The sequence below is a fragment of the Leuciscus leuciscus genome (genome assembly GCF_965113295.1).
Source record: "Leuciscus leuciscus genome assembly, chromosome: 17".
Taxonomy (NCBI): Eukaryota; Metazoa; Chordata; class Actinopteri; order Cypriniformes; family Leuciscidae; genus Leuciscus; species Leuciscus leuciscus.
In genome coordinates, this window is record NC_138741.1 from 2,609,252 (window position 1) to 2,636,162 (window position 26,911).

Genomic DNA, 26,911 nt, shown 5'->3' on the forward strand with positions numbered 1-26,911 from the left:
GCATAAAACTGCAAAATCTGCTAATAAACAGCCTTGCAAAAACATTTTTAAAAGAAAACAGGGGCAAGATTTGGTGGTTACTGGGATGTTGGAGCATTAACTTAAAGGACAATTTATTTGTGCATTTATTTGTTTATTTATTTACAAAAAAAGGCCAAGGACACAAAAGTGCCTGTAGTTGGAGAATCACCCTTTAATACATAGCCTACATTATGCAAGTTCTGTTGCTCATCACCTTATTTAATAATAATAGTAAATAAATAAATGTAATGTTTTAATAAATTGTATTATTATTATTACTTTTAGATGTACTTTGTGCTATACTATACAATATTTCCGTCATCATTTATAATAGTTGAGCTGATCTTTTATTTTGGTGGTCTGTCATGAAGAGCTTTGAGTTTCTGTGTGCATCTAGATGGAAGTATTCTTGTTATTGTCTGTCTAATTGTTTTCTGCTTTTTGACTTCTCAGCACCTTCCTCTATCATCATCATCTTCATCATGTCTGTGAAGTCTGACGGCGTGCAGAAGAAGTGGATGGCTGTGAGAGGTCGACTGGGCTCGTCTCAGGACTCGGACGGCTCTCAGGAGGCGAACCTGGAGAACGCTGAGGCCGAGCTGTGCATTCGTCTCCTGCAGGTTCCCAGCGTGGTCAACTACTCCGGCCTGAAGAAGCGTCTGGAGAAGAGTGACCAGGCCTGGATGGGTCAGTTCCTGGAGCTCTCGGGCCTGGACCTGCTTCTGGAGGCGCTGGACCGGCTGTCGGGTCGCGGATGCTCTCGGATCGCAGACGCTCTTCTGCAGCTCACGTGTGTCAGCTGTGTGAAGGCCGTCATGAACTCGTCCGCTGGGATTCACTTCATCGTGGATAATGAGGGATACGTGCGCAAGCTGTCTCAGGGTATATAGAGCCACTCTCACTGTCTAAACCTTAGAAACCCTCCATACATGCATTCTGGCAAGTTAACATTAGTTAACTACCTTAGTTAAAGGGATAGTTCACCCAAAAATTAAAATTAGCCCATGATGTAGCCTACTCACCCTGAAGCCATCCTAGGTGTATATGGCATAAAAGTGCATCTATCATCATTAAAGTGCATCTATCCATGATAAAAGTACATCTATCCATCATTAAGATTAGAATTAAGTGAAATCCGAATAAAAAAACGAGTGTTAAAGGACACAGAAGTGGATACAGGCGATGAGACGTGAAGCATCAGCTGGAGGAATGGGTAAATCGTGTACACTCGGTATGCACTGAAAAATACACTACATGTGCAGTAAACATTTTGTGACTGGTAAGTCAAATATCCAAATGTCAGATTTATATATTATATTTCTGTAAGCTAAGCTATCTCCCCTCCAGTGGATGTAGTTCTCAGAGTAATATGACACATTGCACTCTGTCTCAATCGCCTGTATCCACTTTTGTCTCCTTAAACGCTCGTTCTCTGGGGTCGACAGCTTATAAAAACGTATTTCTGGGTTTAGAAAAAGTCAGAGATGACGAGGAGGGAGCTTCACACAATGCAAAGTCAGTGGAGACGCTTGGATTGTGGGCATGGTTTTCAGATTATGAAACATGTCGCTCCGTCTCTATAGTAGCACAAGATGAAAATGTTAATAAAGCTTTTTAATGTTTTTTAAACACCAACTTTTCAGAGAGTGAAAATGCTTTTGAATGTGTGCGAGTCAGTTATAAATGATGACAGCCTAAAAAAAGGTCAAAGGTCAGATGTAGAAAACTCATTTTGGAAAGGGATTTTAGTCCTAAATATATATAAAATATTAAGTCATTTCTTTTTTTTCTAGTTGTGATTTCATAATTAGTCCCATAGAGGGTTAGGAACATGTAGGAACAGATTAAAGGATTGATTCACCCAGAACTCTCTCACTCACCCTCATGTCATGAATGTTCACTCTTCTCATATTCAACAGCTGCTAAACATCTCCACCTGTCGAGCTGTGGATTTAAAGGGTTAGTTCACCCAAAAATGAAAACTAATGTTGTTCAACCCCGTCAGACTTTCGTTCATCTTCAACACAAATTAAGATATTTCTGAGTAAATCTGAGAGCTGTCTCACTCCTCCATAGGCTTCTAGGTAATCAAATCTGCCATCCCAGAAAACTTAGTAAAGACATCGTTAAAATAGTCCAAGTGACTACAGTGACTCAACCTTAAGTTTATCAAGCGGCGAGAATACTTTCTGTGCGCAAAAAACAAACAAAAATAAAGACTTTATTCCACTCTTCATTTTCTTCTGTGTTTCTCTGAGTGAGTTCACGTAGTGTAACAGCGCAGCGCTTCTGGGTTGTACATCAGAACGGAGGCTCACTATTGGCCGACGCTGGTCATGTGTGTGATGCTGGCCAATAGTGAGCCTCCGTTCTGACGTGCAACCCAGAAGCGCTAAATATCTTCATTTGAGTTCCGAAGATGAACGAATATCTTACGGGGTTGAACAACATGAGGGAGAGTAATCACTGACAGAGTTTTCATTTTTGGGTGACTAACCCTTTAAATCTGTGGAGCGACTCTCCACCAGTCAAGATCAATTCAGAAAACATGCATTCCTACACAGCAGTATCTGCGTTGCTCAACGTTCACACCCATCACATGCTTCGGCTGTTTTTTTTATCCATCAGAAGTGCAAAGTTCACGTTACATCCCCCAAAAATAAGCAGCTAACACTTCCCAAACGTGGAGAAGATGATGGTGGAGGAAGCTACAAACTCAGTGTCTCTTTTCCCCTTCCCTGCAGCTTTAGACACGTCCAACACCATGGTGAAGAAGCAGGTGTTCGAGCTGCTGGCGGCCCTCAGCATGTTCTCCCCCGAGGGACACCGGCTCGCTTTAGACGCTCTGGACCATTACAAGGCAAGTTCATCTCTGGATTATGATCTTCTGTGAGACTGAGGCTTGATATCAGGGGCCGGATGCAGAAACTGCTAAGACTAGTCTTAAACGTTAGTCTTCATTCATTCAGTTTTAAGTCAGTTACATATAAACGTAGTTTGGTCTAATTTGATACTAATAAGTAAGACTGGTCGCCCCTTGACTAACAGTTAGTTGGTTATGCTAGTACTTAGCATTATGGCTATGTTTATGCAACTGGCCCTCAGGTCAGAAAGAGTCTTTTGTTGTGTCTGGTGTTGACATGCGTCTCGGGTCGGCTGAGAACGATGACCTACAGCTCAAAAGTGTCTTCTGTGATGAGATTTCATTACTTAATATGTGACCCTGGATCAAAATACAAGTCACGAGTCGCACGGGTTTATTTGTGGCAATAGCCAACAATACATTCATTATTGACTTTTCTTTTATGCCCAAAATCATGAGAATATTCAGTAAAGATCATGTTCCATGAGAATATTTTGTAAATTTCCTACCGTAAATATATAAAACATTTATTTCTATGAGTGAATGCAGCACAATCGAGATCATAAATGAACAACTTTAAAGGAGATTTTCTCAATGTTTCGATTTTTTTGCCTCAGATTCCAGATTTACAATAGTTGTGTCTCGGCCAAATATTGTCCTATCCTAACAAACCACACATCAATGTAAAGATTATTTATTTAGCTTTCATATGATGTATAAATCTCAATTTCAAAAAAATTGACCCATCTGACTGGTTTTGTGGTCCACGGTCACATATATCAGTGTGTGGGAAACAGTACAGTGTTACTTTAAATACACTTCAGAATTAGCAAAAAACTCAGTTTTTCTGCCTTGTTTACATTTACTTGAGAAGCAAAGTGACGGAAGATTTTAAGTGTTGTTTTCTGAAGTCTTCGTGTATAAAACAAGAAAAATATATCTGCCAGCGTTTCAGGCTCAGAAACATAATCTTGTTGATTTTTGTGACCCCATTGGAAGACGCATGAACTCTTAAGATGGTAAAAAAAAAAATTTGCAAGTTATTTTGCTCCTCCAGTAAAAATGTATCTTGATTTAAGAATGTTTAGATATTTGTGCTGGAAAACAAGACAAAAATACTACTTCTCTGTATTCTCAGAAAACTGTTATTTTGGGTTTTTTCACTTGAGAAGCAAAATGACGAGATATTTAGTTTTGTTTTTGGAAAAAAATATTAAAATGAAGTGAGTTTAAACTTAAAACCAGAAAAAATATCTGCCAATGGGATCAGAAAAAAAGTAATTTAGTTTTTTATTCGGATTAAGCATATTTTTCTGACTGCATTGGAGGACATTTGTTCTTGTTTTAAGCACAAACTCACTATATTTTTAATAATTTATCTTGTCATTTTGCTTCTCAAGTAAATGTATCTTAATTTAAGAATGTTTAGATATTTGTGCTGGAAAACAAGACAAAAATATTCTCAGTAAGCACATATCTTTGCACCGTGTTGCATCATTTATTATTGTCCTTGAGCTGCGGGATTATCCGCTCTTCAGAGGACTGGACTGATCTCAACACCAGGAGACATGGTCATCTGATGTTAGCTTTAGCAGAGGTTTAAAGTTAAGATCTCTTAATAAAGTGTGCATGTCATTAGCGGTGATGTGAGACAGCATTGTGTTTTTCCTGACAGTCTGTGAAGATGCAGCAGTATCGATTCAGTGTGATTATAAACGAACTACGAGCCACTGATAACGTGCCCTACATGGTGACCCTTCTGAGCGTCATAAACGCCCTGATCTTCAGCGACGACGACCTGCGGCAAAGAGACAAGATGCGCAAGGAGTTTATCGGTACATTACACTAAATACTACAGACTATTCAGTATAAACTCTACAGTTCCCTACAAATGTTTAAAATAGACTGTGAGGCTTTTATTAACTGTTTACTACAGAACAAGTATGAGTAGTATAGGAGAATGCTATTTAGACACAGCCCTGTAACCCTAATATTACAGAATACTAGCATACTACTTACTGCACAGTGTACTGAATATTTATTAAAAAAATTGCTTGTGGAACTGCATGTAATGTGCATGCATGCATTCAGACAGTAGTATGCTACACTGTCACATTTCATTTAATGTTAATTTAGAGTTAAATAAATGTTAGTTTTTTTATCTAAATTGCAGTCGGATCACTTAACATGTAAAAATTGTTGTTGCTTATTGTATATTGAGCATTACAACCAACTGAATAGGTGTTGGTGTGCGACCTATTGTGCACGATATACATAATGCATACTGCAAATATAATACGAGTAGTATAGAATATTGCTATTTATAACACAGCCCAATAATCCTAATATTATAGCATACTACTTATTGCACTGAGTGCATTGTACTGAATGCTGCCTGTTATTTATTCAAAACAGCATGTGAAACAGCATGCATGCATTCAGACAGTAGTATGCTACATTTATTATATTGCACATTTTGGGTGTGCAAGTTATTGTGCACGATATTGCATACTGCAAAACTATATGATTAGTATAGAAGAATGCTATTTAGAACCCACCCTATAACCCTAATATTATAGAATGCTAGTATACTCACTGCACAGTGTACTCTGAATGCTGCCTAAATCTCTTAAATATAGTATGTGAAACAGCATGCATGCATTCAGACAGTAGTATGCTACATTTATTATATTGCACATTTTGGGTGTGCAAGTTATTGTGCACGATATACATAATGCATACTGCAAAAAATAGTATGATTAGTATAGAAGAATGCTATTTAGAACACAGCCCTATAACCCTAATATTATAGAATACTAGCGTACTACTCACTGCACAGTGTACACTGAATGTTGCCTGTTATTTATTTAAAAATAGCATGTGAAACGGCATGTAATATCCATGAATTCGGATAGTAGTATGCTACATTTATTATATTACCTATTGTGCACGATATACATATTGCATACCGCAAAAATAGTATGCATAGTATGCAGTAGCAAACAGAAGTGATCAAGCCTTAATTGTGTTCACCTGTTTATTACATTAGCTCCGCCTCCTTTTTTGTGTGTGTTTTAACACAACTCAGGCCTGAGCTTTCCAACACAGAGCTTTAGATGTTTGTGAGCATTATTTATGGATACTACATTTATTTTTGTTCACCAGGATTACAACTTCTTCACCTTCTGACAAAGCTCAGGTGAGTTCATTTAAATGTGCAACAGGAAATTAAACATGAAATAAAACTCATGTGGAAATGTTATAGCATGGTGTGTGTGTGTGTGTTTTAGAGAAGAGGACGATGAAGACTTGATCATCCAGTGCGAGGCGTTTGAAGAGGCCATGGCTGAGGATGAGGACGAGCTCCTGAGGCTTTATGGAGGAATCGATATGAGCAACCATCAAGAAGTCTTCACATCTCTCTTTAATAAGGTGAGCACTGTGTGTTATGGTGATTCTCACTGGTTTCTCTGGAAGCCACACCTGGATCAGTAACGTGTGTGTGTGTGTGTGTGCAGGTGAGCAGTTTCCCGTCATCGCTTCAGCTGTTGTCTATAATACAAGCGCTGCTGCTTCTGGGTCCCGAGCGAGTGGATATCTGGCAGGCGCTGGAGTCGCTGGCGAACCGAGCCACACTGATCGCTCAGAGCTGTGAGTGTCACATGACGTGATGATTCTGTCAGGAAACTCTGACCTGTTGATTGACACTCTTTGAGTTTGGCCTGTGACTTGTTCACACAGTTTTATATGAGGCATATCTCTAGGTTTGATCAGAAATGTCATTTATCTCAGCTGTAATGATGTCATGGGCTGTCGTTACCACAGCTTTTTAAACTAAATGGAACTTGCTTGCTTACATATACATTTACTTGTTTATTTACTTGCTTATTTACTTATTTTATTTATTTTTAATTATATATTTATTTACATAATAATAATAATAATAATTCATTACATTTATATAGCGCTTTTCTCAGCACTCAAAGCGCTTTACATAGAAGGGGGAATCTCCTCAACCACCACCAATGTGCAGCATCCACCTGGATGATGCGACGGCAGCCATATTGCGCCAGAACGCCCACCACACACCAGCTTACTGGTGGAGAGGAGACAGTGATGAAGCCAATCAGTATGGGGATGATTAGGAGGCCATGATGGACAGAGGCCACTGGGCAAATTTGGCCAGGATGCCGGGGTTACACCCCTACTCTTTCGAAAGACATCCTGGGATTTTTAATGACCACAGAGAGTCATTAAATTAATATTTACTTGCTCATTTATTTACTTTTAATATAATTCACTTATTTTATTGCTTATTTATAGATTTACTTATTTACATATTAATTTACTTGCCTATTTACATAAACTCTAAGTTATTTGCTTATTTTATTTATTTACTTATATATTTATTTACATATGCATACACTTTATTTTTTTACTTATGTTTACTTGCCAATTGTTTTAACTTGTTTATTTACTCCTTCAATTGCTTATTTATTTACTTATAGATTTACTTATCTACATATTAATTTACTTATTAACTTTATTTACTCATTATTTAAATACTTGCTTATTTGTTTACTTATTTACATTTACTTGATAATTTATTTACTTGCTTATTTACATATACTTGTTTATTTGCTTATTTACTTATATTTATTCGTAGATTTACTTGTTTACATATTAATTTACTTGCTTGGTTATTTACTTGTTCATGTGCTTATTTTACATATAGATTTACTTATTTGAACATCTATAATTATATCTATACTTGCGTTATATATTTTCGATACTATATATTTACATATACATTTAGTTGATTTATTTACTTGCATATTTACTTGCTTGTTTACTTAATTTCCTCATTTATGTATTCATTCATTTATTTATTGTAAGTCTTTGTCGTGTTTTGTCTGGAGATTTGATATTGGCCAGTGATGTGCTGATGATGTTTTCTTGTTCTCTCCGTTCAGCTGAGATGGATTCGTGTGAGAAGATTCTGCAGCGTCTCGTCTTCGCGAAGGAAGCGCCCAAAGGTTCATCTGAGGTTAACGGTTACAAGAGAAAGAATCAAGCCGTTCAGACTGAGGCGAGGAACGAGAAACCGGAATGTTCTTGCAGATCAACCAACAACCAAGAACCACAGCGCACCCCCACAAAGACCTTATCTACTCCTCCACCATCACCTCCTCCACTCTCAGCAGTGCCTCACAAAACAGGACCTCCACCACCTCCACCTTTACCAGGACTTGGGATGCTTCCAACTCCTCCTCCTCCTCCACCACCACCACCTCCTCCTTTACCAGGATCACAGATGCCTCCACCTCCACCGCCTCCTCTTCCAGGAATGGGTTCTGCTGGTCCTCCACCTCCTCCACCTTTACCTGGCATGGGTGCGCCTCCTCCACCGCCTCCTCTTCCAGGAATGGGTTCTGCAGGTCCACCACCACCTCCTCCTCTGCCAGGAATGGGTGCGCCGCCTCCTCCACCTCCTCCTCCTGGTATGAGCGACGTGATCGTGGCGAAGACGTTTAACCCGGTTGGTCAATACTACAGCGCACCGGTGAAGAGCGGCCCTCATCCCTCCCTCAGGATGAAGAAACTCAACTGGCAGAAACTCACCTCCAGAGCGCTCACAGGTGAGACTCCACCAGCATGCCAACAGGTCTGGGTTTGACTGGAATGCATGAGCTAGCCAGACTTTTGGTTGTCAGTATTAAGTTTAAAGATCTAGTTTGCAGCTTATATTGGCCAATAACAGCATATTTAGACAAGATTAGACCTGTAAAGTGACTAACCACAATTTGATGGGTTTTTAATGGGATGTTTTAGGAGCAGAATTAGTTTACGAGTTAATGATAATAGAGATTGATGTGGCCGTAGTCAACACGGAAGAAATTAGCAGAAACATGTGTTTATGTAATGCATTTGTGTTCTGTGTATAATTATTTAGTATATATAAATACACACGCATGCATGTATCATTAAGGAAAATGTTATTTATATATAAAATACATGCATACATACACAAAATAATTACAGTACACACACATATTATGTAAACACAAACTTTTATTTTGGATGCAATTAATTGTTTCACAGCATTAGTTTATTCACAATTTCTGTCTGTCCAAAAGTACTGATTATTTGAGAGTATATATTTTTGCTTATAGATGGTTTAAATGCCTCCAGCAAAGTCCAGTGATTCATTTTCTCTTGTATAGCACCATTAAATCAGACTGGACCTGATGCTTTCGATCAGCTCTTGCCATGCTTTTGTGTGCAGTGCAGTTGACGTGTCTGTACGTGGGACATCTGAAGCTAGTTTGCACATGTCTGAGAGCATGTTTGTTTTTCGTTCTTCAAAGTAGACGGTCCTTCAATGTGGGCGTCCGTCCCGAATGACTCGCCCCTGGAGCCGAACTACAGCAGCATTGAGCAGCTCTTCTGTCTGCCAGTGGCTGAACCCAAAGACAAGAGCCCGGACGGCCCTGTCAAGAAAGAACCAAAAGAGGTTTGACGTTTAATACAAATGCATCTCGCAGCTGAAGCCCCAATAGTAGAGCGCAGGTCACGAGTTTATTTCAGGGAATGCAGGAACTGAGGGAAATATTTCAAAAGTCACAACACCTGACAAATGCATTCACTGGCAGTCAAATTGTTTAAATTTTTTGAGAGTCTCTTCTGCTCACCAGGGCTGTGTTTATTTGATCAAAAATACAGTAAAAATTGTGAAATATTATTGTAAATCATCTGTTTTCTGTGAATATACAGTAAAGTGTAATTTATTCCTGTGATCAAAGCTGAATTTTCAGCATCATTACTCCAGTCTTCAGTGTCACATGATCCTCCAGAAATCATTCTAATATGATGATTTGATGTTAAAGAAACATTTATGATTATCAATGTTGAAAACGGTTCAGATTTTTGTGAAAACACAACTGATACATTTTATTTTTCAGGATTCTTTGATGAATAGAAAGATCAAAAGAACAGCATTTATTTGTAACATTTATAGATGTCTTTACTGTCACTTTTGATCGATTTAATGTGTCCTTATTAAGAAGAGTATTGGATTTCTAACTTTCTTTCTTTGCCTAAATGTTTTTAATGTTAGTGTATCATGTTTGTAACACTGAAGACTGGAGTAATGATGCTGAAAATTCAGCTTTGATCACAGGAATAAATTACACTTTACTATATATTCACATAGAAAACAGATGATTTACATTGGAATAATATTTCACAATTTTTACTTTATTTTCGATCAAATAAATGCCGCCTTGCTCCAGTTCATGAGTTGATGAAGAGCTAATAATTAAACCTTACAAATGTAAAACCAAAATATAAAAACAGCTCAAATGGTTTCGGCTGATGAGCAAGTTTGTGAATCCCTGATTTAGATTGAATCATCACTGATGAAACATGAACTAAACAAAAGGGGTCAATTTTAATGTCATGAAAAACATTCATGATTTTTTTTTTCTCCTGTTTCTCAGATTTCCTTTATTGACGCCAAGAAGAATCTGAACCTGAATATATTTCTGAAGCAGTTTAAGTGGTAAGATCGGACGTTTCTGACTCATCATTGGTGTGTGTTTCTAAGATTATTGTGGCTTGACGTTTAAGATATTTGATTCCCTCCCAAACAGCTCTTATGAAGAGTTTGTGGCGATGCTGCAGAAAGGAGATTGTTCCAAATTTGACGTTGAGTCTTTGAAACAACTCGTGAAACTGCTTCCGGAGAAACACGAGGTACTTCCCAATAAAATGCACAATCGAAATGACAATTCACAAGTATTTCACATTCATAGACCTTGATGCGAATGAAAACAAGGCTCACAATCTATGTTTTCTGTCTTTTTGTCCACTGGAAATGTTTAAAGTGCCCATATTATGCTATTTTTAAGACTCCTAGTTTTGTGTTAGTCTCCTACAACAGTGCGAGTTGCATGAACCGCTAAGACTAGTCTTACAAGTTAGTAGGGGTGGGCGGTACACCGGTGTCATAGTCATCACCGGTGTGACATTGCGCCACGACATGGATTTTCTAATACCGTCAATACCGTAATAAATCAATTATGTTCCTTGAACGGCTGCATTTACATCAATAATATCTAATTCTAAATAATAAGGCATTACATTTTCTTCAAACGTTCAGTTGTGGTCTGAATACCTGTCCTTATACTATATATCTTGTTGTAAATAAAAAAGTAAAACACATTCGTATCAGCCTTGCACGTGGTAGGTAAAAGCGGAGTGGCCATTAAACGACTGGTGAAACATCGTGAAGAAAGGTCGGGCCTGTAGCCTATATACTATTTGAAAAGAGATGAGTGAAGTGTCAGAACCAGACGGAGAGGCCGAGGCCACTGTAGAGGTAACTCTCGTTCCAAAAAGAGGAGGAACCTCCGTTATTTGGAACTGGTTCGGTTTTAAATCATCCGACACGGAGCAAACTTCAGTAATATGCAAGGTTTGCCGCCGTGTTGTGACAGCAAGAGGTGGAAACACAAGCAACCTGTTTCATCATTTAAAAAACACGCACGCCCGTGAATATGAAGAGGCAACCCGGGCCAAAACGAGCGCAAGTGGGACCAGCAGCACCAGCGGAGCGCGTCCCAAGACTACACAGCTTTCACTGAAGGCATCGTTTACTGCTGCTACACCTTACGACAAGAGTAGTAAGAAATGGAAAGATATTACCAGGGCAATTGCGCTATATATCGCAAAGGACATGGTGCCCATTCAAACCACAGAGAGAGATGGCTTCAGACATGTGGTTCACACTCTGGACTCAAGATACGAGCTGCCTGGTCGGAAATTTTTTAGCCAGAAGTGTCTGCCAGAGCTGTACACGGAGGTACGGGACAGAGTCATGAACGAAATTCGCCACCTTGAAGCCTACTCGGCCACTACTGATTTATGGTCCAGCCGAACTACTGAGCCATACATTAGCCTCACCATCCACTTCATTGACGATGACTGGAAGTTGCGCAGCAGATGCCTACAGACCGCCTTCTTCCCCGAAGACCACACCGGAGCAATAATTGCGTTAGGACTGAAGGATGCACTTTCCGCCTGGGGCTTGGATGAAGCGCGTTTGGTGTGCATGATGACTGACAGCGGTGCAAACATGGTGCGCGCTCTGGAAATCAATAAATGGACGAGACTCGCATGTTTTGGACACAGACTGCACAACGCTATTGGTAAGTTACACTTTCTAAACCTAACATTTTATATTCAGAAAATTTGTCAAGTCCTTTTCTGTTTGTATTAAAAAAAGAAAACAAAAACAAATTTAAGGCCACCACATTAGTATTGTATTTTTCATTGTTAGTATTGTTTAGCCGTGATTCCTCTGGGGACCGGATCAGAAAGTAAAAAAAAAACATAAAAATAAAATTCAATTATCATCAGATTATATGAAAAATATTATTAAAAATATGTACAATATAAATGTATTTAAAATGAAAAAGCTGTACTATTTGTGCAGGAATGTGCAAAATATTGACCAACATACATACAACATGGCCTATTAGATTTGTAATAGCCTAATGTTCAGTGTGTCCATACAATAAATACTTATGCTGCTCTACAGTTAATGGTTTATTACGTTTTTCAACTATGATAATCTACTTTTCCCACTTATGCTAATATTTTTATCCGTTCTTTTTACTTCCCAGAGAGGAGTGTCCAACATGATGCTGGAGTTGCACGGGCCACAGGTATGTGCAAAAAAGTGGTCAGCACATTCTCCTACAGCTGGAAAAAGAAGAATGCCCTGACCAGTGCACAGAGAGAGCTGAACCTGCCCCCCCACAAGCTGATCACAGAATCCCCAACAAGGTGGGGGTCCCGTGTCAAAATGATGGAAAGGGTGTTGGAGCAGGAGAAGGCCATCACTCAAGTCCTGGCGGCAGACCAAAAGTCACGCCACCTTCTACCCACCTGGCAAGACATTGATGTGTTGGAGGCCATAACCAAAGCACTGAAGCCTCTGCAAGATTTTACAGATGCCCTGTCAGGAGAGGAGTATGTTAGTGTCTCCTATGTTAAGCCAGTCCTCCATCTACTCAATACAAACATTTTGAAGCCAGAAGAAGACAAAGCAGGACTGTGCGAGGACATCAAGAAGAGGGTCTTGGATTATTTGAATGAAAAATACAAAGATCCTGCCACTGATGAGCTGCTCAACATGGCAACATTCCTGGACCCACGGTTCAAGACCACCTACATGTCACCTGAAAAGTTGGAGGAAGTGAGGAGCAGAGTAGCTACAGAAACCAAAGCACTGGAGGAGAAGACAGCCACAGATGCCTCTTCCACAGAGGACCAAAGCGAGAGGGAAACTAGCACTGTACAACTGAAAAAGCCCAAACACAGCCTGGGCAGTTTCTTCAAAAAGTGTAGCAGTGCACCACCAAAGCAGCAGGGCATTGACATGGAGCTAGATGGCTACCTGCTGATGGTGACGGCTGACAGTGACTCTGATCCACTGGAGTGGTGGCGTCTCCAATGTTCCCACTTCCCGCGCATTAGCCGTCTGGCAAAAAAATACTTATGCATCCCAGCCACAAGCTCACCCTCTGAGCGTGCATTCAGCACAGGGGGCAATATTGTAACAAGCTCCAGGGCATCACTGAAGCCAGAAAATGTTGACAGGTTGGTGTTCCTGGCAAAGAACTTGAATGTCTAGTTTCATCAGAGTTCAGATGAAGAGAGAGTTAGTTTTTGAGAAAAGTACACATTATTACACTGTTCTTGTGTTATTACACTGCTAATTTTTGTTTTGTTGTACACTGTTAAGTAAGATCTTTAGGTTTTTTGCAAAATAAATGTTGAGAATGCATAATACTCTCCCATGTCTCTTGTTGAGGATACCTACCATTTACTTATTATATTATAAAAATATTAACTTTATTCACATACTAAAGAGAGACAGGACAGGCTACTCCTCCCAAAATGTACCAAAAAAAAGTTATACCGTGATATTATACCGTCACCGTTCAAAAGATGAAAAATACCGTGATATTAATTTTAGGTCATATCGCCCACCCCTACAAGTTAGTCATCCAATTTTTTTTCTTCAAGACTATTCATAACTTTTTAAAGTTAGTTACATAAAAACGTACACTGATACAGAACAGTAAGACTGATTACCCCTAACTAACTGCTAGTTGGTCATACTAGTTCTTAAGACACAGTCTTAACGTAATGGCTGTGTTTATGCAACTGGCCCTTAGGTTCACATGCATCCAAGATCAAAAACACTTTATTGTCCTCATAATCTCCACTGCACCATCAACTCTTTTCTCTCAGTGTCTGAAACGCTTCCATCAAGGATTCAGTCTCTCTAAGCTCCGCCTCTCTCAGAGCTGCTCTGCTTTGATTGGTCAGAAACCAAACGCTCATTATCATATCTGAATCTCAGCTCTTGACACACAGTGATACGAACAGTAACTATGGCGTCGGTTTTACCGTTTTTGGACTTGCTTTGTCAGCAGAAAACAGCGTCTTCTCGACATGAACACGAACCAAACTCTTCCAGTCTCAGATAAACTACAGTGTTTGAGGGCGGAGCTAAGAGACGCTTCTTATTTTGAGACACACAACATGAATTATTTTTTTACACACTACATGAAGGTAATATCATAATAGGGGCACTTTAATATATCTAATGATCAATTAACAATACAACCCCCCTGAACTGTCCTTCTGAGCTTCATTTGCATAATTTACATATGCAGTCCACTCTGGTCATGGTTAGTTAAGTGTTTTGCATTTTTAACTTTATATCTTCTACTTCTCCAGATTGACAACTTAAAATCCTTTCAAGGAGATCCAGACAAACTGGCTAATGTGGACCGCTTTTACCTCTTACTGCTGGCTGTACCCTGGTAAAGATGCATGAAAATCACCACATGCTGAAGTGTTTCAAGTTCACACTTCCAGTATTATGCATGAGGCAGTTATTACTATGTTGGCTTGATTAATAAGCTTAGATAGGATTTATTATTCTTCTGTGACTGAATTTAAACAGTATTTCCGACCCGAGCTTTAAAGCCACAACCACGTCAAACTGAAGTTCTTTTCTAACTGTGTTGAAATTGTTTAAAACATGCTAGGAAGTGTATACAGTTTTCAAACTTTCAGTCAAGGTTTTGTCAAGCAAATAAAAACATTTATTCTGACTGACTTTAGTTTCTAATTGAGACTTGAGTTTGTCTTTATGTAACCGTCACAGTTACCAGCTGAGGATTGAATGCATGTTACTGTGTGAGGAGACGCTGTCGGTGCTCGAAATCCTGAAGCCGAAGGTCGAGCTGGTGGAGGCGGCCTGTGAAAGTGAGTGTGTGTGTGTGTGTGTGTCGTCTGCTGAAGATATTTAGGAGCAGAACATGCAGCAGACCGTTAAGTAAATTAAGGCTGTAGACTATTAATATTCAGTAATATTATTGATTGATTGCATCTTTTGATCAGAGCAGAAACTGAATTGATCTGAATGAGTGTTGTCTTGTGTAAAGCTGCTTTACCGCGGAATTGAACTTGTTTCATAATTGGTAATGTGAAGCTGCTTTGACACAATCTGTATTGTATAAAGCGCTTTAGAAATAAATGTGGTGACTTGACAAACAACAGTCAAGGTGCAGTTTAACATCTCGAGATCCGAAACGTTCAGTGAGATCGTCATGCATCATATTTACACATGAGATGTTCATGCTAAATGTTGCAATCATCAAATGCATTTGTTAATAAGTTTGTCACATTGTTTAATGTTTACAGTATTTCTAAGCGCACACAGGGTTAAAATGTGAAGTGTGTGTCGTCCCGCAGGTCTCAGGAAAAGTTCACTGCTGCCTAGTTTCTGCAAGCTCATCCTTGATGTTGGAAACTTCCTCAACTATGTAAGAAAAACGCCATTAAAGTGCCCTTCCTGTGCTTTCAAATATATCTTCGAATATACCCGTGTAATAGCGCTGTTTGTGAATGTAAAAGCTCTGCATATTGAGTTATTGTCTCATAAAAGAAAGAATCGATTCTGAACTGCCTGAAACTAATTAGCATAATGCCAGCCTCTGGTCTTGATTGGCCGAACAGCGTCTCTTAGCCCCGCCCTCAAACACTGTAGTTTATCTGAGACTGGAAGAGTTTGGTTTGTGTTCATGTCGAGAAGACACTGTTTTCTGAGAGTGATACGGTAAAACCCACGCCATCGTTACTGTTCGTATCACTGTGATCAAGAGCTGAGATTCAGATATGATGATGAGCGTTTGGTTTCTGACCAATCAGAGCAGTGCAGCTCTGAGAGAGGCGGAGCTTAGAGAGACTGAATCCTTGATGGAAGCGTTTCAGACACTGAGAGAAAAAAGCTGATGCTGCAGTGGAGATTATGAAAATTAAAGTTTTTTTGACCTTGGATGCATGTGAACCTGTTGTAGGGACTCCAAAACAAAACTAGGAGTATTAAAAATAGCATAATGGGGCACTTTAAAGAGTTTTATGTTCATAGAATTTATTATTGCCCAGTTTATATTAATATTATATGTGTACATTAAATCTGAAGGTCTTGCATCAGTGATTGCCTGCATCTGTAGCCTTTGATTGAAATTTAAACATGTTGTGTGTCTCTGGGCAGCAGAGTCTGTGGCTGTAATGCCCATATCACCTTGGATACTCCCTGTTTTCTGTATTTAGTGTCTTAGTTCCTCATTTTTGTGAATAATTTTTTTCCATTTTGCCAGGGAAGTCACACAGGAAACGCTGAGGGATTCAAGATTAGTTCCCTGTTGAAACTCACTGAAACCAAAGCAAACAAGAGTCGCATCACCCTCTTGCATCACATCCTGGAGGTACAGCAGATATGTATATAAATAAGGTCTGTCCATTTAATGCGTTAATTTAATTAATTAGTTGAAGCCTATAGAATACAGTTAGAATGACCTTAAAATTCAAGATATCAGGGCAAAGATTAGTCTGGTATTTATATCATGTGATAGAGCCTATAGTTACGGAGTATGACACGAGTGCTGTTTCTGTGCAAATGTGATGTTTATTTTACACAGCAGTTCAATACATTTAATATGGTGTTATTTTAGACACAATATCAACTGTTTTTGCTTAATTTTGTCTAGAAAAAATTACCTATAAAGCCAGAGCAGCGCACACGCCGCACAGCGATGTTTCGCTTCTGAATCAATCCTCGTTTTGAGCGAATCAATCGTGTGAATCAATGACTCATTCATAAAGAGACCGAATTTGAACGAGTTTGAACGAATCTAATGAATGAATGATTCAATGACTTTCTCATTTAGATATTTGCTGCCACCTACTGGCAGTTTTAGTTTCATATTTAGAGTATAATTTCATAAATAAAATAAAAATCATATTAAAAAACCCATAAAAGTTATAGTTCACCCAAAAATAAAAATTGTCATTATATACTCAACCGCATGGCTGTTGAAGCCTAAAAGTTAATGTGTAATAAATTCTATGATAAATCAAATAAAACATTTCTTTCTAAAACTACTTTTTGTAATGTCTATTTGATACTTTTCTCGTTTAACACTGACTTTAAATGATCTTTTGGGGCGTAATTTCTCAGCCAAATTTGATGTGCGATTAATTAATCGCCACATCTTGTAATTGGATAAAAAACATTTTTTTAAATAGCTTTACAGCTGTAATATCAATAACACTGATTGTCACAAGTGCAGTAATAATGTTCAGTTTGGTATTGGTTTATATTAGTGATTTTAGTGTAGGTTCACCCAAAAATAATGTTTGAGTTTCTGTTCAAAGCCTGTATGTCCGTAGTAAGAGACCGGATGCTTGTACTGTCAAGCTCCAAAAAAGACAAATCACCATAACCGTTCCTGTGACTCAAGATCTTTTATTCCGTGTGATTTGATCTTTGTGTGTGTCCTTGTTTGAGCTTGGCAGTACGAACTCTTTTGAGGTCAGAATGACACGAGAGCAAAGTAAATGATCCTTATTTTGAGGTGAATTATTCCTGTTAAATGGCTTCCTGTACTGCTGCTCCGCTCACACTGGGCTTTGTGGTGAATCTCTGTGTCTTGTGATTTCCAGGAAGCCGAGTTAAACCACCCAGAGCTGCTGAACCTCCCAGAAGACATCGAGGCCTGTGAGAAAGCGGCCGGGTAACACAACCGTTGTTCTCCGAGTGTGTGTGTGTCACGAGATCAGCGCCATCATTTCAGTCTCAACTGCTGCTTTGTGTGTGTGTGTGTCTGTTCTTTCAGCGTAAATCTGGAGTCGATTCAAGCAGAAACAAATAATCTTCTAAAAAGACTAAAAGATGCAGGAAAAAAGGTGTCTTCATCAGTTGAGGACATCAAGGAGCAGTTTTTAGGGGTTATTGAGGTAGAAACACTTACTTATTTAATTTAATATATTAAATATATTACAGTTTATGTAATATATTAAATAAAATAGTATATATAAAACAGTCCCACTGCAGTTAATTTTATCCCTTAAAACTCATCTTTGGTAATCAAAATGACATATTTGAAGTCCCCCTGTGGTGAAAATCCAGCTTTTAATGTTGTTTATATGTGTATGTGGTGTTTTTAATATGCTTTAAGACAAACCATGTGTAAATTCATAAGTTGACACCATTGCCGAGTATTTTCTCCTTTTCGGAAATCGCTGGTGTTTCTGACGTCACAAACTACCTTGTAACCAATCAGATCAACGTGTGATCGTCAACCAGTGGATCTCTGAGCTGAGTGAGTGGAGGCGGGGCTCATTTGCATATTCATAGAACCCAAAGGAGAAAAGCCCCGCCCACAAGTGACGGGATTGGCTACATGTTTGTGACGTCAGAAACACCAGCGATTTCAAAGCGTGTTTTTGAGACTGTCTTTGGTTCACTGCAGTTTTAAGGAGGAAATACTCAGCAATGGTGTCGACTTATGAATTTACACATGCTTTGTCTTTAAGCATATTAAAAACACCACATACACACATAAACAGCATTAACAAACACTTGATTTTCACCACAGGGGGACTTTAATAGATTAAAATATGAAATTGTGAATACTGTATACTGCTTTTTATTTTAATATAAAAAATAAATAAAGTGATCTATTCAACAAATCATAACTTGCTAATGTTTCTAACTATATGAATGTGCAGAGTCTGTCATCCATGCTCTTTCCTGATGTCTCTGTAGAGGAACCTGGCGGCGTGTAAAGCTCTGGAGGAGCGCTTTACCAACATCGACAGCAGGAAAGGTGACCTGGCTCAGTATCTCTGTGAAGACGTGGTTCAGCTCTCACTGGATGAACTCTTCAGCACCCTCAAGACCTTCCGCCAACTCTTCCTCAAAGCCTTAAAGGTCTGTGACTTCAGTGGCTTGTTCCTGCCACAGACATCATGAAATTACCTGAGCACCAATTAAATTGTTCCTTCCTGTAGGAAAACAAGATCCGTAAAGAACAAGCTGCCAAAGCCGAGAAAAGAAAGCAGCAGCTGGCGGAGGACGACTCCAAGAGACAGAAAGGGGAAGATGGGAAGATAAGTGAGTCGTTAATGTAATTAACCAAAGCATGTCCATTTATTGTGTTTGTATTATGTCATGGCGTTCAGACCAGACATCATTTACTGTGCTGTGACGCTGTAGACTCAGTGTGGTGTTCAGTCACAGCGGTGGAAGAATACAGGTGTTCAAGAACCGGTAATGGGACCAGATGTTATACATTCACTTCTAGTCTTTGCAACCCCCCAAAAAGCTTTTAATAAATAAGCTTTTGTGGATACATATTTCCACCATGAAATAAAAAATAGAAAAAGGTCATTTATTTGTGACTTTCTCAGAGTTGAGAGAGAGAAAAAATCCACTGTGAGAAAATAGTCGGAAGTTTGAGATATAAAAATTACCCTTTTTTTTTTTTTTACAAAAATGTACTTACTATGTGATGGAAACAAAAAGAATTGCGAGATATAAACTCAGAATTCCAAGAGGGGGAAAAAAAACGTCGGGATTGCGAGATGTAAACTTGCAATTCTAAGAAAAAACGTCTGAATTGACCCTTCACAGGGAGTTTGATTGACAGGCGATCTGACCAATCATAATCCACCATCCGCCGAATCCGCCATTTTTGTCCGGCAAAGCCGTCAGGAGAGTTAGTAGATTAACGTTGGATTAGAACTTGAGAAACGGAGTGTACTGACGTCTTTCCACGGTTAAAACAACATTCCTTCTGATGTTCATTCATGTTTATTCGATGCTATAAATAAACTAGAATCGAGATGATCGGTTCACGAGCGGCTTTAACTGAGCGATCTGTCACGACACATTAAAGAGACACAGAACGCTATTTATTGTTTAAATTTCTTTAAAAAATGACCAAAGTTTAGACATTGTTATATCAAAAGTACCCTGGTGTGTCCTGTCTCAGTGTGTTGTCAGTGTCCTCTCTGCTCCGCGATGTGTGTTTCACTGCGTGAGAACATAGAGACAGAGCGTATTTAGGCCACGCCCACACCCAGGGGGAAAACAAAGCAACTGTCTCCATTGACTTTGCATTGCGAGAGGCTGCCTCCTCCTTGTCATTCCTTGCTTCTAACAAAAGACAGAAAAATGCCTAAAAACTGCTGTGTGACAAGGTGTACAGCAAAGAAGCTAAAAAACCCAGAAATAAGTTTTTATTAGCTCTCGACCCCAAAAAACGAGTGTTTAGGACATAAAAGTGGATACAGGCAGTTCTCATTACTCTGAGAACTAACGTACGTCCGCTGGAGGAGACCGTAATCGGCAACACAGGATAGTTTATCTTACAGAAATATAATATATAAAACTGACATTTGGATATTTGGCTCACCAGTGACCAAATGTTTAACTTACTGCACACGTGGTGTATTTTTAGTGCATACTGAGTGTCAGGATCCCACAATTTACCCATTCGTTCCAGCCTGTATCCACTTTTATGTCCTCAAACGCTCGTTTTTTGGGGTTGACAGCTTATGAAAACTTATTTCTGGGTTTCTTAGCTTGTTTGCTGTACACCTTGTCACACAGCAGCTTTTAGGCATTATTCTGTCTTTTCTTAGAAGCAAGAAATGACAAGGAGGCAGCCTCTCGCAATGCAAAGTCAATGGAGACAGTTGCTTTGTTTTCCCCCTTGGTGGGCGTGGTCTTCAGATTATGACGCGTTGCGCTCTGTCTCTATGGTGTGTGTGAGAGAGGCGTGGCTTGTCGGACATAGCAACAGTAACTAAAGGGGGCGGGGCTTTAAAAAAAAAAAAGCAAAGTCCTTTTTTACGTGTTTTTGTTTTGTGGTGGAAACGAGCTTCCATATGTTCCCCCAACCATAACAAACGTGTTTCTGTCTGCAGTCAGGAGAGGGCCTGTGCCGCAGGACGACGGCTGCATCATCGATCATCTCCTGGCGGATATTCGAAAGGGTTTCCATCTGAGAAAGACCAGGTGCGAAACGGAAAGTGCCCCTTCTAGTGAAATGCATAGGGATACGGGACCGTCCGGTAAGAACATGATCCCGTCAGGCTCTCCACCGGCTCCAATGCAAAAGTCTCAAACGCATCTGCTCGTTCCTCTTCTGGCCTGTGCGCTGCTGTCTATAGTGAGTGGATTAAAGGGGAAGACTCGATCTTCTGAGTTTATTGAATGATGAGAACAGACTGTAACTTTTCACCGCAGTCCAAAAAGTTTTAATTGAAACTAATACAAGTTTCTGACATATGATTACAACATCATGTGACCCCTTTAAAGTAGAAGCGTGTTTGCTTGTCCAGTCACTTATAGAGTCGGTGCGTGAGCAGAACGTTTAGACTTTTGGGATTCGAGCCCGATTCCTCACGTCAATCGGCCAATCAGCTTTGCTGCTTCTCTTCTTCGCTTCTGATTGGTGGTTTACAGCTGTCAATCACATGCCAGTGATACTAAATGCTTCATTGTTAACAAACATGCATGTAAAGGAATGTAAAATACAAGCTGTAAACTGCAGAAGGGTAGTTGACATTTGTTTTTTCAACATTAAGTTTAGGTCATGCATGTTCAAGAAAATATTATATTTAAATCTTATATATAAATGAAGTCTTTATTTATTTATTTATTTATTTATTATTATTGTTATTTTAATCAGGTTTTTTTGAACGAAATTGCTAATATGAATAAGTGCTTAATAACCTTGCGGTTTTTCCATCAAAAATAAGTTCGGTGTAACATTTGAAAGTAAAGAAATTCAGTTGTACTTTTAAATAAGTTTTTTTATTAATTTTTGTTGTCTTGTTTTTTGTGTGTGAAATATTACAATTGTAATATTTATTATTTATTATTTTACAGTAATATTGATATATAATCACAAACATTTTAAAGCAAAATCAAAAAGAAGTATTAATGTCATTTCTTTTAGGTTATTCCTTTTTTTTTTTTTTTTTTATAGGGCTGCATGATTAATCGAAATAAAACAAAATCGCAATATGGCTCCTTTAAAACCCTTCCTTTTTCCCGTCAAAATGCGTTAAAAAATGGAGAAATTGACAAATATTTGTATTGGAATTTTACATTTGTACTGTTAAATAAGCATTATATTATCATTCTTCCGGTTTTTTTCTTAAGTACTTGATTTTTACAGCCAAATATTAGTTATTTTGTATTTTCATTTATTTATTATTATTTGAGTCATATTGCTAATCACAAACAAGCACCGCAAGCCTGGTACTCTTTTTTTTTATATTTTTTTTCTTTTTTTTTATTATTGCATTTTAAATCACAATTTTTATAAAAATCCTGATTTAGATGTATTTTATTTCCCCAAATCATGCAGCCCTACCTTTTTTTTTTTTTCGTTGGGGAAACGCTTTGAGTGCGTCCCACCGCAGGACACTGATGTCAACTACCCAAACACAAGCTGTACGCTGCATGTGAACTATGTTGTACTCTGCAGAAAAAGTTTTGTATGTTTTTGTAAGCCGAGCCAAAACGCTGCTGTGCTTCATGCTGCCGTCTCCATGCTCTAGTCCACAAACCCATCTCTTCTCCTCCCGAAGCAGCAAGTGTAAGGTCTGTCGAAGAAGAAGCTGGATCGTCTGTGGTCGAAACCCTGGACTCCACTCCAGAAGATCCGGGCAAAAGTTGCGGCACTAAACCCAGAGATGAAGCCTCTCCGCTGGGTGACGGTGAACCAGAGCGCCGTCCTTCAGACGTGAAGGAGCTTCAGTCACCTGAGATAATCACTGCCATCAGCTCCACAGTCCCTGAATCACCACTGAGCACCAGAACTGAGGACACACCAGCTCACGAACAAACCCCAGTACATCAGCCTGACGCTTCACCCAGCCTTACACATCCACAACATCTGAACCATAATGCGAATAACATCAGGTGTGTGGATGATGATGAGGATGATGATGATTCTGCACCAGTAAATGCAACTGACCCTTTAAACGCTACTAACGCTCATACGGACCCGAGAGCAAGCAGCGAATGTGATGAGAATAAAGACACATGTGTGGGCGACCCGCTTCAGCCGAGTAACGAGTCGTCAGGAAACGGTGTCGAGACGCATGATGATGTAGACGGGACACCACAAGCCCCGCCCACTCCTCCTGTTGGCCCCGCCCACCGGAATCCTGAAAATAAGAAACATTTCTTCCAAAGAAACAAAAAAAGCAGTAATGAAGGTAATCTATTAATGTGTGTAATAAAGCTTGTGTGTTTCAGCGCTGCTGCTTGAAGATCAAGTGTCCGATGTGTTTTTAAAACATTTGGTGTGCAAACACCGTAAATATTTACTTTATGAATAAAATATTTACAGTTACTATTTATAATATTTAGTGCTGGGCAACGATTAATCACATACAAAATAAAAGTTTGTTTTTACATAATATATGTGTGTGTACTGTGTATAATTATTTTGTATATATAAATACACACGCATATATTTAAGAATTTATATATATATATATATATATATTATGCAAATATTTCTTAAATATATGCGTGTGTATTTATATATACAAAATAATTATACACAGTACATACACATATATTATGTAAAAACAAACTTTTATTTTGTATGTGATTAATCGTTGCCCAGCACTAATAATATTTTAACGTTTAACGTAAAGCTACTGGGATATTTCTGGAAAATTCTGAAATTTTCCTGCCGTTCACAATCCCAGATATTTTACTAATTGTTTGAATGCCATGGAAACACGTTCAGGTCACATTTCAGCCCAAGATCAAAAGAAAATGGCTATTAATTTTCAAAAATCTAATATTTTATGCATATTTTTGTTATTTACAATCAGCATACTATATTGAAATATTTCAAAAATACATTTAAATATTAATAAAAAAATTGGTTTATTCATATTTACTATAATGTATTATATATTTGTAGAATTTAGTAAAAAAAAATTCCACTTTTTTTTAATTGTATATAATACATTTTATATTATAAATTTTACATTTATTATATATTATAGATAAAAAATAAACAGACCACATTTAAAAAAAGCGAAAAATATATATTTTAATACATTTTAGGACATTTAAGATCCTCTCACCTAAATTGTCAATGCATAATGTCACAATGGAAAAACTGAATCATTGTTTTAAAAACGCTTTTGATTTTCGGTTGAAACGACTGACATTTTCTGGACATGTTTTTGAATTGTCCTTTTAAAAGAAGACGACCAATGACAATTCCTGAAACTCGTTTCATTAGCGCTCGTTCTGGCTGAATGTGTGTGTTTTGCTTTATATAGTCAGATGTGTGTATCTGGCATTAGTGCTGTAAAGCCTCGACGTGAATGTCAATCATTTCTTCAGCGTGTCTCTTTCTCTTTGACTCTCTGAAGTCGAGGGTAACAGAGGCAATGGACGCTCTAAAAAGGCTTGTGTGTTGCAGTAAGGTAGGAGACCTGAGCAGGACTTCTGCTCGAACCCGCCGAGTCGACCTCTAACCAGACCTCTCTACTGACCCGTCCTCCAGCTGTCATTAACATCTGTCTCGTGGGGATCCGCCTCAGTCTCGGTGTTCTCAGGGCTCGTCTTTCGCCCCTCAAATAAACTTTCTCTGGTTTGTCCTCGACAGAATCATTTGTTTGTCTTGTATAAATCAGTTTTTGTCTCAAAACTGAATCCATTCCTTTGTGTTAACAAAGATCTCTCTGTTGTCTTAAAGGGGCTGTGTGTAGAATCCAGAAACCCTTGTTTGTAGTGCCACCGGTGGCCGTTCAGTGAACTGCAGCAGCACTTTATTTATATATATTATAATTTACACTAGCCTTCAAGAATTTGGATTTTGTAAAATGTAATGTTCCTGAAAGAGTCTCTTCTGCTCATCAAGGCTGTGTTTATTTGATCAAAAATACAGTAAAAACAGTGAAATATTATTCTAATGTAAATCATCTGTTTTCTATGTGAATATACAGTAAAGTGTAATTTATTCCTGTGATCAAAGCTGAATTTTCAGCATCATTACTCCAGTCTTCAGTGTCACATGATCCTTCACAAATCACTCTAATATGAGGATTTGATGCTCAAGAAACATTTATAATTTTCAATGTTGAAAACAGTATTTTTGTGGAAACCGTCATACATTGTTTTTCAGGATTCTTTGATAAATAGAAAGTCTAAAAGAACAGCATTTATTTTAAATAGAATTTTTTGTAACATTATAAATGTCACTTTTGATCAATTTGATGCATCTCTTAATTATCTCAGTGTATATTTATGTAATTGGTTAAATATAGCCGTGTTAAGAGTGTAAATCACAGGGAAATGATTGTTTATTGACGAACAGTAAATGATTGACAGCAGAAGAATGTGAAGATTTAGAGCGTTCTGCTCAGTTTATCTGACCGCTGCGGTCACGACCTGTGACCTTTAACCCGACGTGTTTTAGGGTTTCCATCGAGACTAAACTGGGGTTTTAATCTGTGAAGTGGGAAGGATAAGCAGAGCAAATAGTTTAGAAATAAGACCGAATAAAGACTCTAAGATCATCAAATAGTGTGTAAAATCGAGATGTAATATTGTCTTCTGGATAGGAGTGTGTTTTGCTGAATATCACACAAGTAAACATGTATATGAAAACTGTTTTTGGAGTTTTAGTTACAACTAAAACAAACTAATTTATGTTTTGTTTCCATTTGTATTTGTGTATTAACCCCTTCAGTAAACAGACCATAATCACTCAATCCTTTTCTTAAGAGATCTTGGTGCCATTAAAGTTTCTTTTGCTGATACCTTGTAATTTAATGCTGATTTTCTCTGCATTTCTGGCCTAATGTTGGCGCTCAACGTTTAAACTTGTTCTCTATTTCCTCCACACATTTCAGGAAGCTCCAGGAAAAGGAGAACCAGAGGGAGAAGGAAGAGTTGAGCGTGTTCCCGCCGTGATCCCGTTCTCCCGTCGGATCGGCAGGCTCCGGGAACATACGTGTGGCGTACTTTAAAGGCCTGAAGTGTTTTTAAATGCTAAATCTTTAGATTTGACCAAACTATTTTAAATATTTGCTCACTGTAAGATGCATTTATGATACTTCCAAAAAAACGTTGTTTACACACCAGATCATTTTGGAAAAAAAAAAAAATGAACCCAGTGTTTCTGAAACCTTTAAGATGAATTGCTGTTTACTAAATATTGCTCTGAATGTAACCTTTATATGTTATGAATATGTTTGGCATAAAGTATTAGTTCATTCTTATAATATCAATTCTAAAATATTTCTGTAATAGGCTAATATATCTCCGCAGAAGTGATAAGATTATATTTTACGCTTGCAGTGGTTGAGCTGGACTATTTGGTATCTTTTTGAGTGTGACTTTCATATTGATGTCAGGATGTATTTTCATGTATAAGGAGAAAATATCTAAATTATAAATAAAATGTAAAATCGGTGTTTGAGGCTTGTTCTTTGATTTGACACTCAAGCTCACATTTGTTGAAATGCATTCAGATTTAAAAAATTTTTTTTGTAATTTCACCCTTGATCACATGCCTTCCAAACCCCGCCCCCAAAGACATGTCA

General features: G+C 38.3%; 2 protein-coding genes across 6 annotated transcripts; both read left to right on the forward strand.

The window, feature by feature from the left end:
• Positions 1-503: 503 nt before the first annotated feature.
• On the forward strand, positions 504-26,780 carry LOC309479587 (inverted formin-2; the record flags this gene model as incomplete). Of its 5 annotated transcripts, none has more annotated exons than XM_082143727.1 (22): positions 504-903; positions 2,766-2,881; positions 4,560-4,719; positions 6,050-6,083; positions 6,175-6,316; positions 6,403-6,535; positions 7,858-8,523; positions 9,253-9,398; positions 10,384-10,445; positions 10,537-10,639; positions 14,699-14,784; positions 15,132-15,232; positions 15,722-15,792; positions 16,630-16,737; positions 17,975-18,045; positions 18,148-18,268; positions 19,080-19,244; positions 19,325-19,427; positions 21,245-21,391; positions 22,889-23,551; positions 24,734-24,787; positions 26,219-26,780. In XM_082143727.1, 21 exons carry the CDS (start codon positions 504-506, stop codon positions 24,784-24,786), a joined length of 3,651 nt encoding a protein of 1,216 aa, XP_081999853.1. In that variant the 3' UTR covers position 24,787; positions 26,219-26,780. The 5 variants fall into 5 exon arrangements, with proteins under 5 accessions (XP_081999853.1, XP_081999856.1, XP_081999857.1 ...); XM_082143730.1 differs by having other exon boundaries at positions 22,919-23,551; XM_082143731.1 differs by having other exon boundaries at positions 22,922-23,551.
• Positions 11,258-14,692, forward strand: LOC309479634 (E3 SUMO-protein ligase ZBED1-like). Its single transcript, XM_082143813.1, has 2 exons — positions 11,258-12,093; positions 12,571-14,692. Exons 1-2 carry the CDS (start codon positions 11,622-11,624, stop codon positions 13,581-13,583), a joined length of 1,485 nt encoding a protein of 494 aa, XP_081999939.1. The 5' UTR covers positions 11,258-11,621; the 3' UTR covers positions 13,584-14,692.
• Positions 26,781-26,911: the final 131 nt, after the last annotated feature.